This window comes from Sycon ciliatum, chromosome 10 (genome assembly GCF_964019385.1).
Source record: "Sycon ciliatum chromosome 10, ocSycCili1.1, whole genome shotgun sequence".
NCBI lineage: Eukaryota > Metazoa > Porifera > Calcarea > Leucosolenida > Sycettidae > Sycon > Sycon ciliatum.
Genome location: NC_088652.1, coordinates 26,683,837 through 26,704,204, shown reverse-complemented (window position 1 = coordinate 26,704,204; position 20,368 = coordinate 26,683,837). Strand labels below are relative to the sequence as shown.

The window sequence follows — 20,368 nt, the reverse complement described above, 5'->3', positions numbered from 1 at the left end:
GGGAGTGTTGTCTTCCTATTTGAACTGACTTCTTGCTATTTCCAAGCATTTTATTTGTTGTTTTAATTAGGATACCTTGTAGTGCTAGTAAGGAGAATTACGGTTGTGAGAATTGTTCGAAGTAGGTAAATCATGGACGACTGTGACTGGACTTCGGAGGAGAGCAACGACTCTGACCCACTCTCACCTCTGCCGCCATTAGTGATATGGACAAGCAGAAGGTCAACCGCGTGTTCTCCACGGCCAACTCCACCATCTTATAGTACTCGTTATCCAGCCCTTCACCACGTATACCCCAATAGCGGTAATGAAGTAGCCATATCAAAAGTCCCCTGTTCCCAGCAATTTCTTCAAAGCACCTCATTCAACCCTTGGAAAGCACGAACATCTTGCTCCGGTGTTCTTCAAGATCATGGTCTCATGGACATGGTGGAAGATAACTTCAGGGACACTCGATCAGAAATCCAGAGGAACAAGGATATAAAGACCAGTGTTGCTTCAACCACAACTATGGGAAACCCATGTTTGGATTCCTTGACATCGGCAATGGACAAGGATCAAATTTCGCAAGGTAAAAGCACACCAAGTCTCAACTGCTATCCCGAATCCGTTTCAGATCACTACACCGACTACGAGGAAGTAGGGTTTCACACTGAATATGGCAAGAACTACAGCAAATCTGCCGATATGAACGTTCACACAGGTCTTGTGCACAACTTCGAACATTATCCAGTATCTTCTCCAGTGGCTAGCCTACCCGCGGATTCCGATCATCACGATCTTGAAATAAACAACACTCATCACACGTCTGAACCTTTTTCTGAGAAAGTTTGTCAACTTCAATCTGACCTTCTCCAACCAGAAAAAACACTCTGCGAAGAAACCGAAACGTCACTTGATCAGCAGCCCGATAGGCTTGATCGCGAACATTCACATCCTGGAGAAAAGCAATATAAATGTAAGTATTGCGATACATCTGTTTCTACTCCGTCTTGCCTAATTCCTCATGAATGTACACATCCGGAAGAGAAATCGTTCAAGTGTACAGTGTGTGACAAAATGTTCACTACGCAACATAATCTTACCCGACATGCACGACTTCACTCAGTAGGCAAAGCGTTTCTGTGCAAGTACTGCGCAAAGCCATTCGGTGACAAATACGGCCTACATGTTCATGAACGTATCCATACCGGGGAGAAGCCGTTCAGGTGTGGGTATTGTGATAAAATGTTTCGCCGTAATACCGATCTTAGAAATCATGAACGTAGCCATACTGGAAAGAGACCATATAGTTGTAAATCGTGCGAGAAGTCATTCAAGACGCAATCACATCTCACCGTGCATCAACGCATCCATACTGGAGAGCGACCACACAAGTGTAACTTGTGTGACAAGTCATTCACGACGAAATCAAATCTCACAGTGCATCAACGCATCCATACTGGAGAGAGACCATACAAGTGTAAAGTATGTGGCAAAGACTTCCGAGCAATGTCAACTCTCGCAAATCATCAACGAATCCACACTCCTGAGAGAACCTGATCAAGTGTCAGCTATGGTGACAAGTCTTTCAATGTGAAAAACAACATGGAAGACCATGCAAATACAAACACCGTAAAAGAGAAAGATTGTTTTCAAAATTGTTGAAAGTGCTACTCATAGGCCCGTTTCCAACCGCAAGTCGAATAAAATCAATGTCCTTTAAAGCCCGATCCGTTATCCATGCAAAGGTCTTACTTACATGCTAACTTCAACATAATTATGTAACGTGCAAACCATTATCATTGCCATTATACTCCAAGTGATATCCACTATTTCATTCCTTGTTTTCCATTGCACTTCTTACAGAAAAGGAACGTGTTTCCATTCATACCCTGCCACTCAATTGCGCTAAACGTTACTGTATGTTTTTTTGGATACATCAGTCATGCTATATAGCCGAAACCTACTGCTGGAGCACGCATGACTGGTACAGATCCTTTCGTTCGAAGAGGTACTCTACTGTTTTCATGTTCGCACATGATGCTAAAATTTTATTCATGTATGAACTCTTGGTCCCATGTGTCATCCTGTATAGTAACGATCTACTTCTTATCAAAACTATTCGAATACTATATCACTGTCCATTTGTTGGGTGAAAATGTGTAAACGAGAACTTTGACTGTCACCACCAGAACTCAAACTAGGGACCCATTCATATGGCCAGCGATGCTCCCTCTTGATAGCTGAGAACGTAAAACATATCTTACTCCACTGCATCAGACCAGTGTGAGGTTGATAGGTTGACTACTAGAGTCACAGTTAGGATGCACTGCCAGTGCTGGATGTGCCAAATGCCAAATGCAATAGAGAAGATGGTATTTGTGATGCTTATCATAGCAGGACAAAGCCAGGTCGTCGCAACTCAGGGTTTCTCGCACTAGAATGAGTTTCATGATCATTAGTGTGCAAATTATGGACACCTATAATTGGCATTATCACTCTCTTAGTATTGACTTCCATTGATTTTCGCTATACCTAAGCAGTCAAATATTCCTGCATATTTCACTCCTTAGGGCTATATTGACTGCTTATATTTGACTGCTTAGGGGTTCTTACGGACAGAGGAAGACCTTAAAAACCCCAAAAAGCAGACAGAGGTACATACCGCAGCTAAGCGCTTGAATAATGGCCGAGCTTCGGGACCAGATGGGATACCTGCTGAACTTATCAAATATGGAACACCAGCACTGTTCTCGAACATTGCCACCACATTCAACAATTATGCCAAAGACAAATCACTCAAGCTAGGCGATGGGCTACTGATCCCGATACCAAAGCCGGGAAAGAAAAGAGGTCCTCCTGGAAATGTAAGGCCAGTTACCCTGGTGAACACCCTACGGAAACTTCTTTCATTCGTCATCCTGACGCGGATCAAGCCAGCTATCAACGGGTACTTGTCACTGAACTCGAGCGGGTTCCGGTCAGGGAGAAGTACTGGAGACGTGGTATATAGCTATCGGTGGTTATCAGCAAGATGCCAACGGGTTGCGTCGGAGATCTCAATCTTAGGCATTGATATGTCAAAGGCATTTGACACTATATCGAGGGTCAGGCTGATCGATATACTGTCATCAGTCATTGATCATGATGAGCCGCACATCATCCGGTCCCTTCTGACAGACACCACAATAAAAGTAAAGGTGAATATCATTCTCAGCCAACCATTAGTCACACATAATGGAACCCCGCAAGGTGATTCTCTTTCGCTAGTCCTGTTTACTGTCTACCTCGAGGCTGCATTGAGGTTGATTCGAGAGCGACTCTCACCGCGACCAGCATTGGATAATCAGCTTCAATTGCCCAATGAAACAGCGTATGCGGATGACGTAGACTTCATCAGCACCAGCCTACAATATTTGCACGACAATCAACCCATACTATCATCCTCGTTAGCGGAATACAATCTAAAAATTAATGAAGCCAAAACCGAATATACTACAATTAAAGGAGAAAAGGACAGAGTAGACGAGCGATGGCGGAACAAGGTCAAACTGGGATCGATGCTTGGAGTGGAGGAAGATATCAGTCGGAGAAAACGTCTAGCAACATGTGCCTTACATCAGCTGTGGGTGATATGGCTAAGAGGTAACCATGCCCGTGAACCCCTTCGGATTAGGTTATACAGCAGCTTTATTCTCCCAATACTTCTTTATAACTGCGGAACATGGAGCCTGACAGAGACTCAAGAAAAGAAACTTGACTCGTTCCACCGCCAGCAGTTACGAGCAGTCATAGGGGTCAAATATCCCCGTATAATACGCAATGAAGCACTGTACAAGCGCACTGGCTCCAAGCCACTCAGCAGAATCATCCAGTCTGCTAGGTGGAGAATGCTTGGCCACATGCTTCAACTAGACACCTCATCCCCGGTCCAGCAGGCTATGTCAGCATACTTTCAACCAGGAACCTCAGGGTTCCGAGGCTGCCCAAGAACAACCTACCGCGATCTATCAACAACGACCTGAAAATTCCAGATCCACAAACTCCCTCACATCACACGAGGATCTAGTTGCGCTGAGGCAGCTCGCCCAGGATCGTCGAAAGTGGAAGGAACTTATGTGTGCTGTGTGTAGTGGCTGAAGTTATACAATTACACTAGATACTCTAACAATAATATCGGATACAATTACACTAGATACTCTAGATACTCTAAAAATGTATCACTAATTATGATAAGAATTACCACGTCAAATGCTGCAGAGACCTATCCAGAGTCGGCAATATGCTGGCCCTGGCCTAGAGATCTGCAACTGCAATCGGTTTCTACTTTGCAATATTAACGGATTAGTCCCCTTTGTCGATTGATGGATCAATCGGAACCAACGCATTCGTCACTCCGATTAGTAACTTCGGCTCTGCTCTGTTTTGTTTTGAACTGTATACATGTATGTTTAACTCATTGGATTTCTTTGTATTCTGTATCTCGTTATCGTTATCTTTTCCTCTAGCCCTCTCCCTTAGGATGAGCTTACATTTTTATGGCAGCTTAAGCGAAGGCTATATACCTGCTTTATGCAGGTTGATGCCAACGCGAACAAGCAAAATAATAATATTAATAATAATCTTCACTAGTCTGAGGGAAAGAGACAAACGGGAAAAGTCTGGAGAAAAAATTGACTGTCACCACCAGGACTCGAACCAGGGACCCTCGCTTGTAGCTAGCGATGCTCTAACCACTGAGCTATGGTGTAGTAATAATAATAATAATAATAATTTTACAAGAAGTCGGAGGCGGATAATACTTATTAACGAAGGTACGTGTTGGGTCGTAAGTATCCACGCAAACACACATCCAGTCAAAATAAGGCACTTGTCAAAGTATCCGAACGTTTTCGGTCCCTTCTTCAGTGTGAAGAAGGATGTTCTACCTACCCTTAGTAAAAGTAACCTTATCTGTTTCTTTCAATGCCGACATTGTGAAGATCGGTATGTAGGTAGAACCCTTCAGCACCTGAGCGCGCGCATTCGTCAACATGTGCCGTTAAGTTTTGTTCCGCTTGATGCGCGTGAGTGTCGTCCTCGCCGTGGTCGTCCTCCAAAATGTGCTGTCCAGTCCATCGGTGGATCTTCCTCTTCCTGTGAAGATATCACTGCAATTCCGTCCTCCTCCGCGTGATAGCGCAGGGTCCAGCTGAGAACAGCGTGAAAGATGGTGAAAGACCGACACGTAAACCACCGAAATTGACAAAGGATCTGTCTGCGTCGGGAAGGGTTACGCGAAGCCAAGTAAAAATACGGACTGGTGAGGACGCACGTACAACGACAACGGAAATGACAACAACAGTCAATATTCGAAAACGAGGTAGACCGCGAAAACGAACCTCAATATCGAACACCGGACAAGATGGAGTAAGAAGATCAATAGAAATCCGCAATGGAGGAGACGTAGCTGAAAGGACACTGGGCATCGCGCGCACAACGGCTAGTGTCAGAAAACGTGGAAGGCCGCGGAAAAGCAAAGAGACGGATAGTGGTGATGCCGCGAAGCTTTGTATATCCGTAAGTTAGATCCTGAACTTTGCGTACAGAAAGAAAATGTGTTGTCGCTACAATTGTCGCTACAATTAATTATGCTGTTATAAAATGTTCTATTGTTGTACACAGTACCCTCAGTTCCGATACTATTCACTGATGAGCGGAACACGAAAATCGATTTTGAATAACATAAAAATCCTTAAAAATTCCATGAACTCGTTGTTGTCTGGCCATGTCTGCATCGATTATACTCCTAATTGCACTAATAATAATATTAACTGGTTTAAGGGAAAGAGACAAACGGGAAATTATTATTATTATTATTGCAAATAACGCTGAGTAATTACACGAATGCATAAAAACCAGCATTTGCTTCCGGGAAGGATTCACAAACATAAGACAAAAACACCATCAATGTAACTGCACATACGAAAAGCAGCTTCTATTGTCAAGTTCGAGTGGCAATGTCAGAAAGACGGTAGACTGTTCGTGCACGATGTTCACCCTGCAGGGGATAAGTCAAGGACGCGGCTCGGCAGAGGAAGGTGAGTGCCGCGGGGTGCCATTCCACCGTGACTTATCCCCTGCCAACTGCCGCAGCTGATTAAGGCCTCTAAGCGTGCCCAGGCGAATGCCGAGTCGGGCTAGGCAGTCCTGAGAAAGAGCTGAGAGGAGAGTTGTCCTGGGTCGGCCCAGTCGACCGCGCAGGCTCGCGGTGGCTGAAAACTCTAACACGCGCTGTGGGGGAGAGCTCTTCTGCATTCTCAGTACGTGACCAAGGAATTCCCAACGCCGTTGGTCAATCTCGAGCGAAATTGGTGCTGAGCCGCAGATGTCGTACAGATGCGGGAAAAGTCTGAAGAAAAAACTGACTGTCACCACCACGACTCGAACCAGGGAACCTCGCTTGTAGCCAGCGATGCTCTAACCACTGAGCTATGGTGTAGTCGTCATCCCAGCAGAGACCGTTCAACGTTTTCTTCAGACTTCGTAACTCACGCTTTTTTTCAAATTTGAGTGCGGATGCAGATTTTCTCGCTCTGCGGTTTTCTTAGCTTATGTCCCAAGTATGTCTAGCAGTACCTCCAGGAGTTGCTGCATCAACCTTAGTAAGGATCTTGCGTCAGAGGACCATGCCTTCTTCGTCAAGCTGCTTCTCGGAGCAGGGGTTCGGAGCACGGACATCCGAGTTATTGATACTCAGGGCAGGAGAGGTACGTGTAAAGTAACTCTTGCCTCGACAGCTGCCCGTGACACGTTGCTCTACCGCTCCATCACCGTAGGCCGGTACAAACTGCGAGTTTGGCACAAAGGGCAGACCCCCACGTGCTGGAAATGTAGCACCCCCGGCCAATGCGTTGGGAGTTCGCACTCCCTGCACGAGTGCTCGAACAGAGGCGACTGCCCCCACATCTTCATCCACACCCGCGTTCCCGATGAGTAGAGGCAAAGCTGGTCACCCATCACCCGATGACCAAGGCTTCAAGCTGGCTCGTGGGAAACACACGTTCCCAGCGCGTGTTATTACTCCGGTTAGAAAGCAGGGAGTCCAGGTGACTGAGAGTGAGGAGAGCAAAGCCATTCGTCAACTCGTCACAAGGCTTCGGATGAGTATGCCACAGCGAAAGCTCGGGAGCAGGCGAAGGGACAGCTTGTAAGTTGTTAGAGGTTGCGCGCCTTGCATTGTTTGTCTCATTGGCTTAACTTTATTCCGCATTTGTCTGTATCTATCTGCATCAACATTTTAGCCCCTACTATGACTCTCCCTCTCAATCCTCATGCACCACCTTTTATACCCCATGCATCTACGCCGACTCAGTCTGGCATAAAAATAGCCACGCTCAATGCATGTAGTTTAAGATACAAACTGCCAGAGATTGCCAGCCTCATCCGCACGCGTCAGTACGACATCTTGGGTCTATCAGAGACATGGCTAGATCCCGAGATTACAGACGGAGAGCTCAGTATTGACGGGTACAATCTGATTCGAAAAGACCGCACTCAACGCTTGGGTGGCGGAGTCTGCTTCTACTACCGTCAAGATCTCCCAGTTCGATCCCGCCGAGATCTGCATTCTGAGTCTACAGAAACAGTCTGGGTAGAACTAAATGGAAAACCAGGTCGACACCTGGTTGGTTGCGTGTACCGGCCACCGGGGAGCCAGTGTCTTACTGGGCAGATTTGGAAGCAGATATTGTACGAGCAGCTGTGCAGTCTTCTTCCGTGACCCTAGTTGGAGACTTTAATTAATGTAAATATGGACCCAGCCCATCCGGCACCCCAGCACAAACACCTCACCGACCTCTGTGCTGCGTTTGGCCTCCAGAACATCGTCATGCAGCCGACCCGTGAAACTCCACAGTGCCCTGAAGGCACGATGATCGATCTCATATTGACCAACCCGGCGCTAGTGTCCCTAGCAACGGTTGTGCCCACTGATATTAGTGACCACAGCGCTGTGGAAGCATTTATTCAGCTTGCCGTTGACGGTCCACCCGCGTCATCCACGACGTCGCGGTTGACCAGGAATATACGTGGCGTTGACATTAACTCTTTTCGGCAAGATATCCTTGAGGCTTCTCTACATGATTTTTCGGATCACAATGATGTAAATCACATGTGGAAAGAGTGGCACACTAAGTTCCTGTACGTTTTGGACAAGCATGCCCCGCTGCACAACTCTAAGCCTTCCCGGAGGGCGATACCTCCCTGGTCTGACAGAGAGCTGCACCAGCTCGAACAGCGTAAACGGCGGCTGCACAGCCGTTGGCGGAAGGATAGGACAAACGGCACACTGTATGCAGAGTTTAAACAAGCACGTAGCACTGCTCGGAACGCGTATCGGCGCAAGCGAAACGAGTACTTTTCCCGTCAGTGCGAAGAAAATGTGGCCAACCCTAGGAAGTCTTGGGCCATTCTAAATGCAGTCACTGGGCGTTCACGTCGCCGCCAAGATCCTAGTTGTAGCATCAGCGAGGTGGCCGACACGTTCCACTCCATTGTCACCGATCCCAACCGTCCTGAACAACTCTGTACCCCGCACGGTCCCGCTGGACCCGTCTCCTTGACCGAACTTGATCCTGTGACTCCTGCTGACGTCCGACGTCTCCTTGAGAAGTTGGATGCGCGGAAAGCCACAGGTAGTGACGGCATACCGGGCTCTCTGCTACAGCAGTGTGCTGACTTGCTTGCATATTCTCTTGCTGTGCTGTTCTGCACCTCGCTGAGGACTGGAACCATTCCATCCGCATTTAAATTGGCGTCTGTCGTGCCACTGTACAAAGCCGGTGACCCATCAGTCCCCACCAACTATAGACCTGTATCCCTTCTCCCAATAGTGTCCAAGTTGCTGGAGAGGGTAGTGCAACACCAGTTAGTTCGTCATTTGGACTTGACCCAGGCATTACCCGAAACACAATTTGCCTTCCGCAAGAAATGTTCCACGGAAGACGCCCTCTGTGTGCTGACTGATAATCTGCAGAAGGCGAGAGACAGTGGCAAGACCACAGGGCTGTGCTTATTAGACATGTCGAAGGCTTTTGATAAAGTGCACCACGACAAGTTAATTCAAGACCTCCTTGCGGTTGGAATTTCTGGAAAAGCCCTTAGTTGGTTCGTCGACTACTTGTCCGGCCGCAAGCAGCAGATCCTCATCTCGCCTTCAACCAGCCCTGCTCTGGCTTGCACCTGCGGAGTGCCCCAAGGCTCTGTTCTGTTCTCGGCCCTGTCCTCTTCAGTATATACACACGCGATGTCCCTTTGGTTTCCTCGCCTGTGCCAAGTGTACAATTTGCAGATGACATAGCCCTGTACGACTCCCAGGCCTCAGCGGCGGAAGCGTCCAGAACCCTCACCACAGCGGCAACTGCTCTGGCCGGTTGGCTGAAGTCCCAAGTCCCGAGGCCTTATCTTGAACGCCACCAAGAGCCAGGTTCTGACTATCTCTCCCCAGCAGCATGTGCAGGAAGTAACAGTCAAAAGCGGCGACTGTCTCCTCCCCTCAGCGTCTTCTGCGCGCTACCTCGGCGTTCACCTTGACAATCGCCTAGATTGGGACACCCATGTAAACTATGTGGTCACCAAGGTTGCCAAGAAAATTGGCGCCTTGTGGCGGGCACGCCGAAGCCTATCAAGACGCTCTCGTCAGGTGTATGTGAAGGCGGTCATAATGCCCGACCTGCTTTATGGCTCCTGCTGTTTTTCAGCCGCAATGCGAGAGGGTCAACTGAAACGACTGCAAACCACGCAAAACAGAGCCATCCGCTGTATCGATGGCAACCCGCCCCGGACAGCCATGCAGCCGCTGCTCACTGCTCACTCCCTGTACCGTGTCAGCGAGCTCTACAGGCAGAAAATATTGATCACCATCTGGCGGTGCATCCACGCCCGCACCAGCCCTGTGCTCGCCCAGCTTCTGACCCCGGCACAAGGCACCCCTACCCGCCATCAGCAGTCAAATGGCCTACTAAGCCAGGCAAACCGTAGCCGCCGCGGTCAGCGGAGATTTTCTGTTGCTGGTGCTCTGCTGTGGAACGCTCTCCCTGGTGAGGTCCGCACAATTACCCGGCTACCTGAGTTTAAGCATGCATGTGTTCCATACACCTGTAGGGAGTAGTTCGAGTTGCTGCTGATTGCTCTGCTCTCCCTCCCCGTGCAGTTCAGTAACCCGCACGTAGTATCACAGATACATCGTATTCTCTCTCTCTCCCCCCCCCCGTTTACCCGCAGTTATTAGTATCCTATTCTCTTACGTTGTGCTTCCATAGCTTTTACTATGTTCTTCCATAGCCACTTCTAGGCTAAGCCTTCGCCGTCATTTTATTGGGTCGTCATCCCGTTTGAATGTGCGAAGTGAAATAAAAACCAACCAACCAACCAACCAACACTTCCTGTGAATCCACACAGGCGGGTGGGACGCAGCCCTCACTGTAACCCACACACTTCACGTACAAACTAGCACGCGGGGAGCCCCAAGTCATAAAATATTAACTGGTTTGAGGGAAAGAGACAAACGGGAAAAGTCTGAAGAAAAAACTGACTGTCACCACCAGGACTCGAACCAGGGACCCTCGCTTGTAGCCAGCGATGCTCTAACCACTGAGCTATGGTGTAGTCGTCATCCCAGCAGAGACCGTTCAACGTTTTCTTCAGACTTCGTAACTCACACTTCCTGTGAATCCACACAGGCGGGTGGGACGCAACCCTCACTGTAACCCACACACTTCACGTACAAACTAGCACGCGGGGAGCCCCAAGTCATAAAATATTAACTGGTTTGAGGGAAAGAGACAAACGGGAAAAGTCTGAAGAAAAAACTGACTGTCAATAATAATAATAATAATAATTAGGGGTTGCGCAGTGGACCGTATGCGTGTTAAAACAAAATGGCGTCACGATTTATTGAAAGTTGTATAGTTGGTGGTACGAATGTTCAAACCCATTTGAACTTCATACTGTTCGTCTTCTTTTTGACATGCTCTCTTTCCATCGTCCTTAGCTTTTGTTTGTTGAGAGCTGTTTTGGCTTTCTCCTATACCTCTGGGGGATGCCAAGTGATGGTTTTGAGAGGCTGGTGATAGCTGTGAGCGAGAGTTTTCCGATCCGCGTCGTCCTCGCTATAGCGATGAAAATACTAGTTACTGCGCACCTGGCAGATATCACAACACGTCGGAGCGTCCAGGAGCAAAGGAATCTTGGGTTTTCACTGGAATCTAGTTCCTCCAGCATCGTGTAGCCCACCGTCGGTGAATGGCGGTCCAGAAAGGTCGAACCTGGTCTTCTGCAGCATCTCGCAGTCCTGCGAGGCAAACTGAATACGCCTGTCATGTATTCTACAAATAAAAATCACGAAGTAGTGGACTTTATAGTGATGAGTCTATCCTGTATGCTGCAAAAGACGCAGGAAATGTCACTGGTGTGCGTACACTGGACGCCAATAACATCCCAGTCTTCTCCTGCAGGATCTGTTTGACATTGACATACCGGTATGCAGTGGGTCGACATTGGCCTGGTTTGGCAGCTATCTGCCTGGGTGGATGTAGCAGGTTTGCATTGGCGCGTCGTCCAGTCCGACATTTTCTTGTAACTGTGGAGTACCGGCAGGGTTTGAGAGGTTGCTCGTGCTGTGAACACATCTCTACTGCCTGCCTCGTCCTGGAAGTGCCGTCTCGCCGCTTCCTTGCTCTACAGTCACGCCGTTATTTCGCTTTGTTTCGTGGTGCAGCTCAAAACCTGCCCAAACAACTGTGAGCTCGCAACATGGTATGGACAAATTGCACCACTATGCTGGTTAACTAAAACCGGGATAGTCGAGTAAGCGAGTTCACTCCCTGGGCCATGGCAAGATCTGTTCAGCGCGGGCTATTCCAACCTCCAAGTGCATAGTCACCGATCGATCCATGCGATGGTGGTTGACCTACAAAGAGCCAAGGTCTACGAGTGCTACTATTGGATGCTGTCTACATGCAGTCAACAAAATCAAAGTACCTCAGTATGCCCCAGAATAGGGCATGTGCATCTATAGCATGACACAACAGGGGTTCTGGCGGCACCTGTCAAACAAGCAGTAGCGACTAGTGCCAGCTACCTATTGGAGGCTAGCCGCTACAGTCTGTCACTGAAGATAATTATTATGTTTACTGTTTAGACTGAGCACAATCAATGATGCCCAATCAATCTGCCCAATGTGTGTTCTGTTCCACCTAATTATAATGTCCCATCGCATCAACCCTACTACACGCACATGTCGTCACTCTAGCATGACTTGTGTTATTATTGTTTATTTTGATTCGCACGATAAATAGAGCACAATAAACGTTAACTTGACCGAAGGATAAAGGCGACTGCAGATAGAGGAACACATCGAGGTACAGGTACCGGCATCAATACAGTATCAGAGAGAAACAAACAAAAATGAGAGGTACGCAGAAAAAACTCTCGTAAGCCCAAGGGGAAGTGGTTGATGAGGGATGAATGCACTCTCCACGCTCATCTACACTGTTCGTGGAAATGCACGCATACGTACAATAATATACAACATAGCAATAGCAGGCACAGAACCGAACAATTTCATGTTCACACATGCAAGCACAGACCTGAACATTAGTACCAAAAGCCGATACAGACAATATCCCCATACACACAGACACACACACACACACACAATGTCCCATGTATGCGCCCGTGGCGAGAAAAGCACGCAAATCTACAAATGCACTGGATGTGAATCCACAGATTTTCTCTTATAACAACGATAGCGGATTTGATTCTGAATGAAACACACACACACAATACAATCATTGAATGCCCATCCGCAGATGATGGCAGGTCATGAAAGAACAGGCAGTGTTCCAGTAATGGGGAACAGAACTTCGAGTGGCGAGTGAGGTATACACACACACACACACACACACACACACACACACACACACACACGTGCGTGCGCGGGCACACACTAAAGTATTCAGAAATAGAATCGACATTGTAGTATTCATTGGTTGGGGAATGGAAAGGAAAATAAAACATTGCTGTAGGTTATTGTTGTAAGGACACTGGGAGCACAACAGAAAGGTAAGCAACTTGCTTTGAAGCAAAGAAAGTTATTATTCCACGGATCTCAGAAGGAAGGAACGTTCCAGAATGCTGCGCTGGCAACAGGCGGCCTGCATGTGCGCGGCCCCTGCAGTCGGTCCAGCTGCCGGCCTTGCAGTGCTGAAAGGAATGTGCAGTACAGCATGTCACATAGTATCGCAGCCTGGACAAATAGGCGCTGGGAAGTCCTAGCTATGTGCTCACCTACACCACGATGCACCAATCTTCTTAACTACTTTGGCACCAACTTTGTCCACTTGAGACTCCCATGGGCTGAGCCAGTTCTTGAGGGCTGCACTAAGGTGGACGGCAATGACCGCTGATGGCAAGGCAATCCACGACACACAGTCACTAGGGCATCGTCAACATGGCGCTGAGGCTGGATCGATAAAATCAACCTTTAGGCTGCCGCGGGGTTGACAACGAGGCCGCTGTCTCGAAGCTAGTCAGTCAGCCTGGTCACCGCCATTGACGAACCAGTCGCCACCACCAGCAGTGGCGGTAGGTTGTGACAAGTGTGGTGCAATATTGTCAGCAAATTCAGTACTCAGGATAAGATGAGTGACAAAGGGAACGTTGTGTTTGATAATATTGAAGTGAACAGGGATGATCACAAACCCTGCGCGTACTCCACCGTGAGTTACAAGAAAATTCCGGACTGAACGACGAGCAAACGCCAACCTGCTACATCCAACCAGGCAGATACTATTACGATAGCTGCCAAACCAGGTCAATGCTGACCTACTGCATAATGTCAATGTCAAACAGATCCTGCAGGAGAAGACTGGGGTGTTGGCGTCCAGTCACTGAGTGTACAGACACCAGTCACATTTCCTGTGTCTTTTGCAGCATACAGGCTGAGACTCATCACTGTAGAGTCCACTACTGCATGAGTTTTATTTGTACAATACATGGCAGGCGTACACGGTGTGCCTCGCAGGACTGCGAGATGCTGCAGAAGACCAGGTTCGACCTTTCTGGACCGCCATTCACCGACGGTGGGCTACACGATGTTGGAGGAACTAGATTCCAGTGAAAACCCAAGATTCCTTTGCTCCTGGACGCTCCGACGTGTTGTGATATCTGCCAGGTGCGCAGTAACTAGTATTTTCATCGCTATAGCGAGGACGACGCCGATCGGAAAACTCTCGCTCACAGCCATCACCAGCCTCTCAAAACCATCACTTGGCATCCCCCAGAGGTACAGGAGAAAGCCAAAACAGCTCACAACAAACAAAAGCTAAGTACGATGGAAAGAGAGCATGTCAAAAAGAAGACGAACAGTATGAAGTTCAAATGGTTTTGAACACTCGTACCACCAACTATACCACTTTCAATAAATCGTGACGCCATTTTGTTTTAACATGAATATCGCGGGTTGAACGGTGCCTAGTGCAGCATTGTCACTGCATGAGTAGGCGATGGTGCAACGGTTGTGCAATCATAAAACCGGGATTCATGAGGTTATCGTTCTGGAATTTGAAATACGGACTGTTTGTCGTGATAAATCTAATATTGACTGAGTACGAGGTCAATATAGGAAATAAAAGCTGTAAAAAACCGAGGCATATAATAACCATTTGGCAAGGAACTAGACTTTTTCCATTGCTATACTTGGAATACATTAGAGCTCGTACGACACAAGAATTACAGGATATGATATATTTTCAACGGAGAGCTGACCTTCCCTTCTGTATGATTGGGTGCATTTCATTCCCTGCGAGGACACTGTTATTGACTATATTTGGACTCATAGCTGTGCGATAGGAATACATTTCGTTACTCTAACTGCAATGTAAGGTAAAAGAGGATCTCTTCAACAGTCCTTAAAATTGATTCGGTGAGACCCATTCCTGACTGGCATTTCCAAGACAAGTGTTCACAGATCTAGGGCTGCACAACACGCAAATCCTACTTCAGTGACTGGATCGTCTACACAGAGTCATAGTGCCTACTCCTCCACACCTTTCAGTGCACTGAAGTGTCACTGAAGCCGGGACAGAACAAGAACGCATCCATACTGGAGATATGCCTATACGGGGGATATGCCTTTTCAGTGTTCGGTATGTTCGAAATCTTTGGCCAAGCACTCCAACCTAATAGTCCAAGAAAGAATCCATCCCTTAGAGAAACTGATCAGGTGACAGCGCTGGTGACAAATCCATCAAAGCGAAAACAGAATTTGAAGACCATGCCAATACTTACGGCCAAAGGTTTGTTTTTCCAGATGTTTAATTTAGGTCTCCATGCAAATTTCACTGCTTACATGCTGACGTCAACACATGTAAAATCAATAACATTATCATTGTATTGCAGTTGATATCTACAGTTTAATTTATGTTTTCCATTGCAGTTCTTACACAAAAGGAATGTATTTCCAAATTAACAAGAAGAAACACTTTTATTGCGCGGAACGTCCCTTGGCGGTTCATGTTTTGTATAGAAAAAACAGTTCTTTTTCTATGTCGCTCTCTTCTAGAAGATACACTGTGTGGCTTGGGATTTCACACATGATTCAAAATACGTGAGTTCCTTTGTTTCTGTATGTAACTTTGATCCCATATGTGGTATTGTACAGTCCCGTTCTAGTCCATGTCAAATAACCCAAAATTTCTAATAATAAGATAATTATGATGAAGAAAGGAAAAGGACAAAATGTAACGAGTTATGACACACTGTCCACCAACGTAACCAGATCCCTCTTATACAGTCAGCGAGTGCGACAAAATGGTACAAAACTGACAAGGAGTACTGAGACATTTGTGTCATAATTTTATGTAAGCACATTTGCTTTGCTCCTACAAGAGGCTTGTTTACTGAGACATTCGGGGTCCTGACACCTAGCTCCAATACTTCTCCAAGGTGCAAACCAACACCCTTCCAACTTGGAAAGCTCAGGTTCGGAAAGTTCCACGAGGGGAAGGACAGCGTTTATTACATAAACTTGAGCCGCCCAAGTTGGGTGGGCTGTTGCTTTGCGTCGTCGAGTTGTAGCGAAGCCGGTCCGTCCAATAGTCTTACTAGTTTCGTCATCATCCAGTAACTTTCGGTATTCTTAGTTGCCGTGATACGTAGCTCGTGCTCTTCTTCGTTGCGCTTTCCTTCCCCTCTTAGAACTTTCCGAACCTGAGCCTTCCAAGTTGGAAGGTTGTTGGTTTGCACGTTGGAGAAGTGTTGGAGCTAGGTGTCAGGTCGCCGAATGTCTCAGTACTCCTTGTCAGTTTTGTGCCATTTTGTCGCACTCGCTGCCTGTATAAGATCTGGTTACGTTGGTGGACAGTGTGTCATAACTCGTAACATTTTGTCCTTTTCCTTTCTTCATCATAACTATATTGGCTCACCATCCGATTTCAAATAAAATAATTATTGCTTTTGATCCTTGAAGGGTGGTGGCGTTGCAACGGATGCGGAGAAAAACCGTTAACCTTTTCTATTGCCTTTGTGCTCCGTCCATTCAACACCACAAACAAAAACAGAGCTGCATAGCCAGTGGCTGAAAATGGGGATGTCTAGTCTAGACACTAATGCTGTTCTCTGACGTAAGGGGTGAAAGGCCACCAACTACACTTTCACAACTCTACATCTCATCGTATCACATCTCTTCACACCCCATCTCTTCATACCTCATCTCTTCATACCTCATCTCCTCATACCTCATCCCTTCATACCTCATCTCTTCACACCTCATCTCTTCATACCTCATCTGTTCATACCTCATCTCTTCATGCCTCATGTCTTCACACCTCATAGCTTCATGCCGCATCTCCCCACATACCGTATTATCTCTAATATAAGCACGGTCCTTTATTTTTTCAATGTACCTCCGCCCCGTGCTATTATTGGAGACGTTCCTTTATTGGAGACTGTTCCATTATTATTTCAACCTCATTTCAGAGGCATGTTGCCATGCCAAATTTATATGTCAGACACACACATTTCAGGGTTTTTTCGCCGGTACAGATAATGAATTTACACAGTGTGCTTATAATGGAGACTGAGCACTTTATTTTTTGAATGCCGCCCCAAGGTGTTCTATTATTGGAGACGTGCTATTATTGGAGACTGTGCTTATATTAGAGATAATACGGTACTTGTCCGTAGTCGGCCTAGACTCACACCATCGCCTCATCCTATCCCTTTCCTCATCGGCATGACATAATATATGTTTCAAATTGTGTGATTCGAAGTCAGAATTGGAGGTGAAGACTACATAAGAGAGATGGGTGTGGGTTGGGTTTTTGTATTTTAGAAAAGCGATCCTGTCAGCCTTTCTATTATCCTTTGTTTGTGATTATGGGTATGGGCGTGATTTCACAAGATTATAATATTGTGTAAAGTATAACTTAAGTGCCAGAAATAGATGTGAGCTGTGTTGATGTGCAGACTTTGCGCATTGTTCTTCCAATTACTAAAGAGGAACACCAGCTGTTTACTAATTACAAAACTATTGAATACAAGTGTTGTCTTCCTATTTGAACTGACTTCTTGTTACTTCCAAGCATTTTATTTGTTGTTTTGATTAGAAAACCTTGCAGTGCTAGGAAGAAGAATTACGGTTGTGAGAATTGTTGGAAGTAGGTAAATCATGAACGACTGTGACTGGACTTCGGAGGAGAGTGACGACTCTGATGCACTCTCACCACTGCAGCCATTAGTAATATGGTCAAGCAGAAGGTCAACCGCGTGTCCTCCACCGCCAACTGCACCATCTTATAGTACACCGTACTCAGCTCTTCACCACGTATACCTCAATAGTGGTAATCAAGTAGCCACATCAGAATTCTCCTCTTCCCATTTTTGTCTTCAGAATACCGCATTCAGCCCTTGGAAATCACGAACATCTTGCGCCGGTGTTCCTCAAGATCATGGACCCAAGGACATGGTGACAGATAAAATCAGGGACCCTCGACCAGAAATCCAGAGGAACAAGGATACAAAGACCAGTGATGCTTCAAATACAGCTGTCGAAAACCCATGTTTGGATTCCTTGACATCGGCAATGGACAAGGATCAAATTTCGCAAGGTAACAGTACCCCAACCGTTAACTGCTATCGTGAACCCGTTTCAGATCAGTACACAGGCTACGAGGAAGTAGCGTTTCACACTGAATATGGCAAGAACTACAGCAAATCTGCCGATATGAACGTTCACGCAGGGCATGTACAAAACTTCTAGGGGTCAAACGGGTGTACCTTTAACTAACGAACGGGTAATTTTCTTAACGAGCGGGTTAACGAGTACCCTTTAACAGCCATGTTTAATTTTTGCGCAGTTTTCACATAAATAATGACATTAATTTTTCTGTTCTCAGGTTGAATTTTGACATCACATTATGATTCCCAAATTGATCTGTGCCTGATAGTTGCAGAGGTAGATCTACTAGGTTCACAAATGCAACAGCAATGCAGACATCCAGCGTGGAGTTGTAAATAATTGACTCCCGCCTGGAATGCGCAATCCCAGCAGTGTCGTTCCGTACTGACTGGATCATCGAAATCCAAACGGGTACCCTTTTACTAACGGTACCTGAGATTAACGGTCGGGTACCCGGGTACCCGGAACACCCCTTTGACCCGTAAAAACTTCGGACATTTTCCAGTATCTTCTCCAGTGGCTAGTCTACCCGCGGATTCCGATCATCACGATCTTGAAATAAACAACACTCATCACACGTCTGAACCTTTTTCTGAGAAAGTTTGTCAACTTCAATCTGACCTTCTCCAACCAGAAAATACACTCTGCGAAAAAGCCGGAAAGTCCCTTGATCGCCAGCCCGATAGGCTTGATCGCGAACTTTCACATCTTGGAGAAAAGCAATATAGATGTAAGCATTGCGATAAATCTGTTTCTACTCCGTCTTGCCTAAGTTCTCATGAATGTACACATCCAGAAGAGAAATCGTTAAAGTGTAAAGAGTGTGACAAAATGTTCACCACGCGACATAATCTTACCCGACATGCACGACTTCACTCAGTAGGCAAAGCGTTTCCGTGCAAGTACTGCGCAAAGCTATTCGGTGACAAATACGGCCTACATGTTCATGAACGTATCCATACCGGGGAGAAGCCGTTCAGGTGTGGTTACTGTGATCAAATGTTTCGCCATAATACCGATCTTAGAGTTCATGAACGTAGCCATACTGGAGAGAGACCATATAAGTGTAAATCGTGCGATAAGTCATTCACGGTGAAAGAAAATCTCACGGTACATCAGCGCATCCATACTGGAGAAAGACCATACAAGTGTAAATCATGCGAGAAGTCATTCACGAAAAAATCAGATCTCACCCGGCATCGACGCATCCATACTGGAGAGAGACCATACAAGTGTAACTTGTGTAACAAGTCATTCAAGACGAAATCAAATCTCACCGTGCATCAACGCATCCATACTGGAGAGAAACCATACAAGTGTAAAAAATGTGGCATGGCATTTCGGGAAATGTCAACTCTCAAATATCATCAACGAATCCATACTTGAGAGTAACCATTTTCGTGTAAGGACTGTGGAAAGTCTTTCACTAAGAAATCCAGCCTAATACGTCATGAGTGGATCCATCCCTGAGAGAACCTGATCATGTGCAATCGATTGTGACGAGATTTCAATGCGAAAAAGAAACATGGAAGACCATAGAAATACAAAACACAGAAAACAGCAATATCGTTTCAAGATGATGGGAAATGCTTTGAACCTATCAAAGAGCGTTTAAAACATTATTCCTTGTTTATGCTTCAAACGCTTCAAACTCTCTAACTCGTTTTCTTATAGGCATTTTTTGGTAACTGTTCAGTTTTAGTTATTGCTCTGCGTGCACCGTCTTATCCTGAATTATCTGCAAACACATGTACTATGATTCTGTTTGCGCTTTTTATATATCGTTCAACGTAATACATATTTGTTGAAATATACAATTTTTCCTAGTGTAGTATCCCTGCCCGACCAATACGGAAGCAGTACGGAACTAATACGGAGCTTTGCCTGATGTATATTTAGTGTATCTCCGTATGTAAGCGTACGTCGTCTGCTGCATAAAAGCGGCTGCGCATTTCTGTTTTGATGAAGAGAAGATTAGATTAGATTGGTTTGCAATGAAAGCTAACTCGAAGAATAAGGATTCAGCCTCTAGGTGAGCACCGGAGAGAAAGTTATTTATTTTGCCGCTTCTTCTTTCAATAACGATTATATCTCAGGTGTGTACCTGAAAGTAGAATAAAAGTAATTATTGTTGATTTCACCGCGCCTACCACTCGGCTACCCATT

The 20,368-nt window shown here is 46.2% G+C and overlaps 2 protein-coding genes across 2 annotated transcripts; both read left to right on the top strand.

The window, feature by feature from the left end:
• On the top strand, window positions 1-1,599 carry LOC135826502 (zinc finger protein 16-like). The gene has a single exon (XM_065339109.1). The coding sequence runs from the start codon at window positions 133-135 to the stop codon at window positions 1,540-1,542; it is 1,410 nt and encodes a 469-aa protein (XP_065195181.1). The 5' UTR covers window positions 1-132; the 3' UTR covers window positions 1,543-1,599.
• Window positions 1,600-17,692: 16,093 nt separating this feature from the next.
• On the top strand, window positions 17,693-19,931 carry LOC135826776 (zinc finger protein 888-like). Its single transcript, XM_065339381.1, has 2 exons — window positions 17,693-18,221; window positions 18,708-19,931. The coding sequence occupies exons 1-2, from the start codon at window positions 17,693-17,695 to the stop codon at window positions 19,586-19,588; spliced, it is 1,410 nt and encodes a 469-aa protein (XP_065195453.1). The 3' UTR covers window positions 19,589-19,931.
• Window positions 19,932-20,368: the final 437 nt, after the last annotated feature.

Bases quoted from the DNA above. Each gene is read 5' to 3' on its own strand.
- LOC135826502 (XM_065339109.1), top strand. From the start codon at position 133: ATGGACGACTGTGACTGGACTTCGGAGGAGAGCAACGACTCTGACCCA.
- LOC135826776 (XM_065339381.1), top strand. From the start codon at position 17,693: ATGAACGACTGTGACTGGACTTCGGAGGAGAGTGACGACTCTGATGCA. The intron at 18,222-18,707 runs GCAAGAACTACA...GACATTTTCCAG, and splicing joins AGCGTTTCACACTGAATATG to TATCTTCTCCAGTGGCTAGT.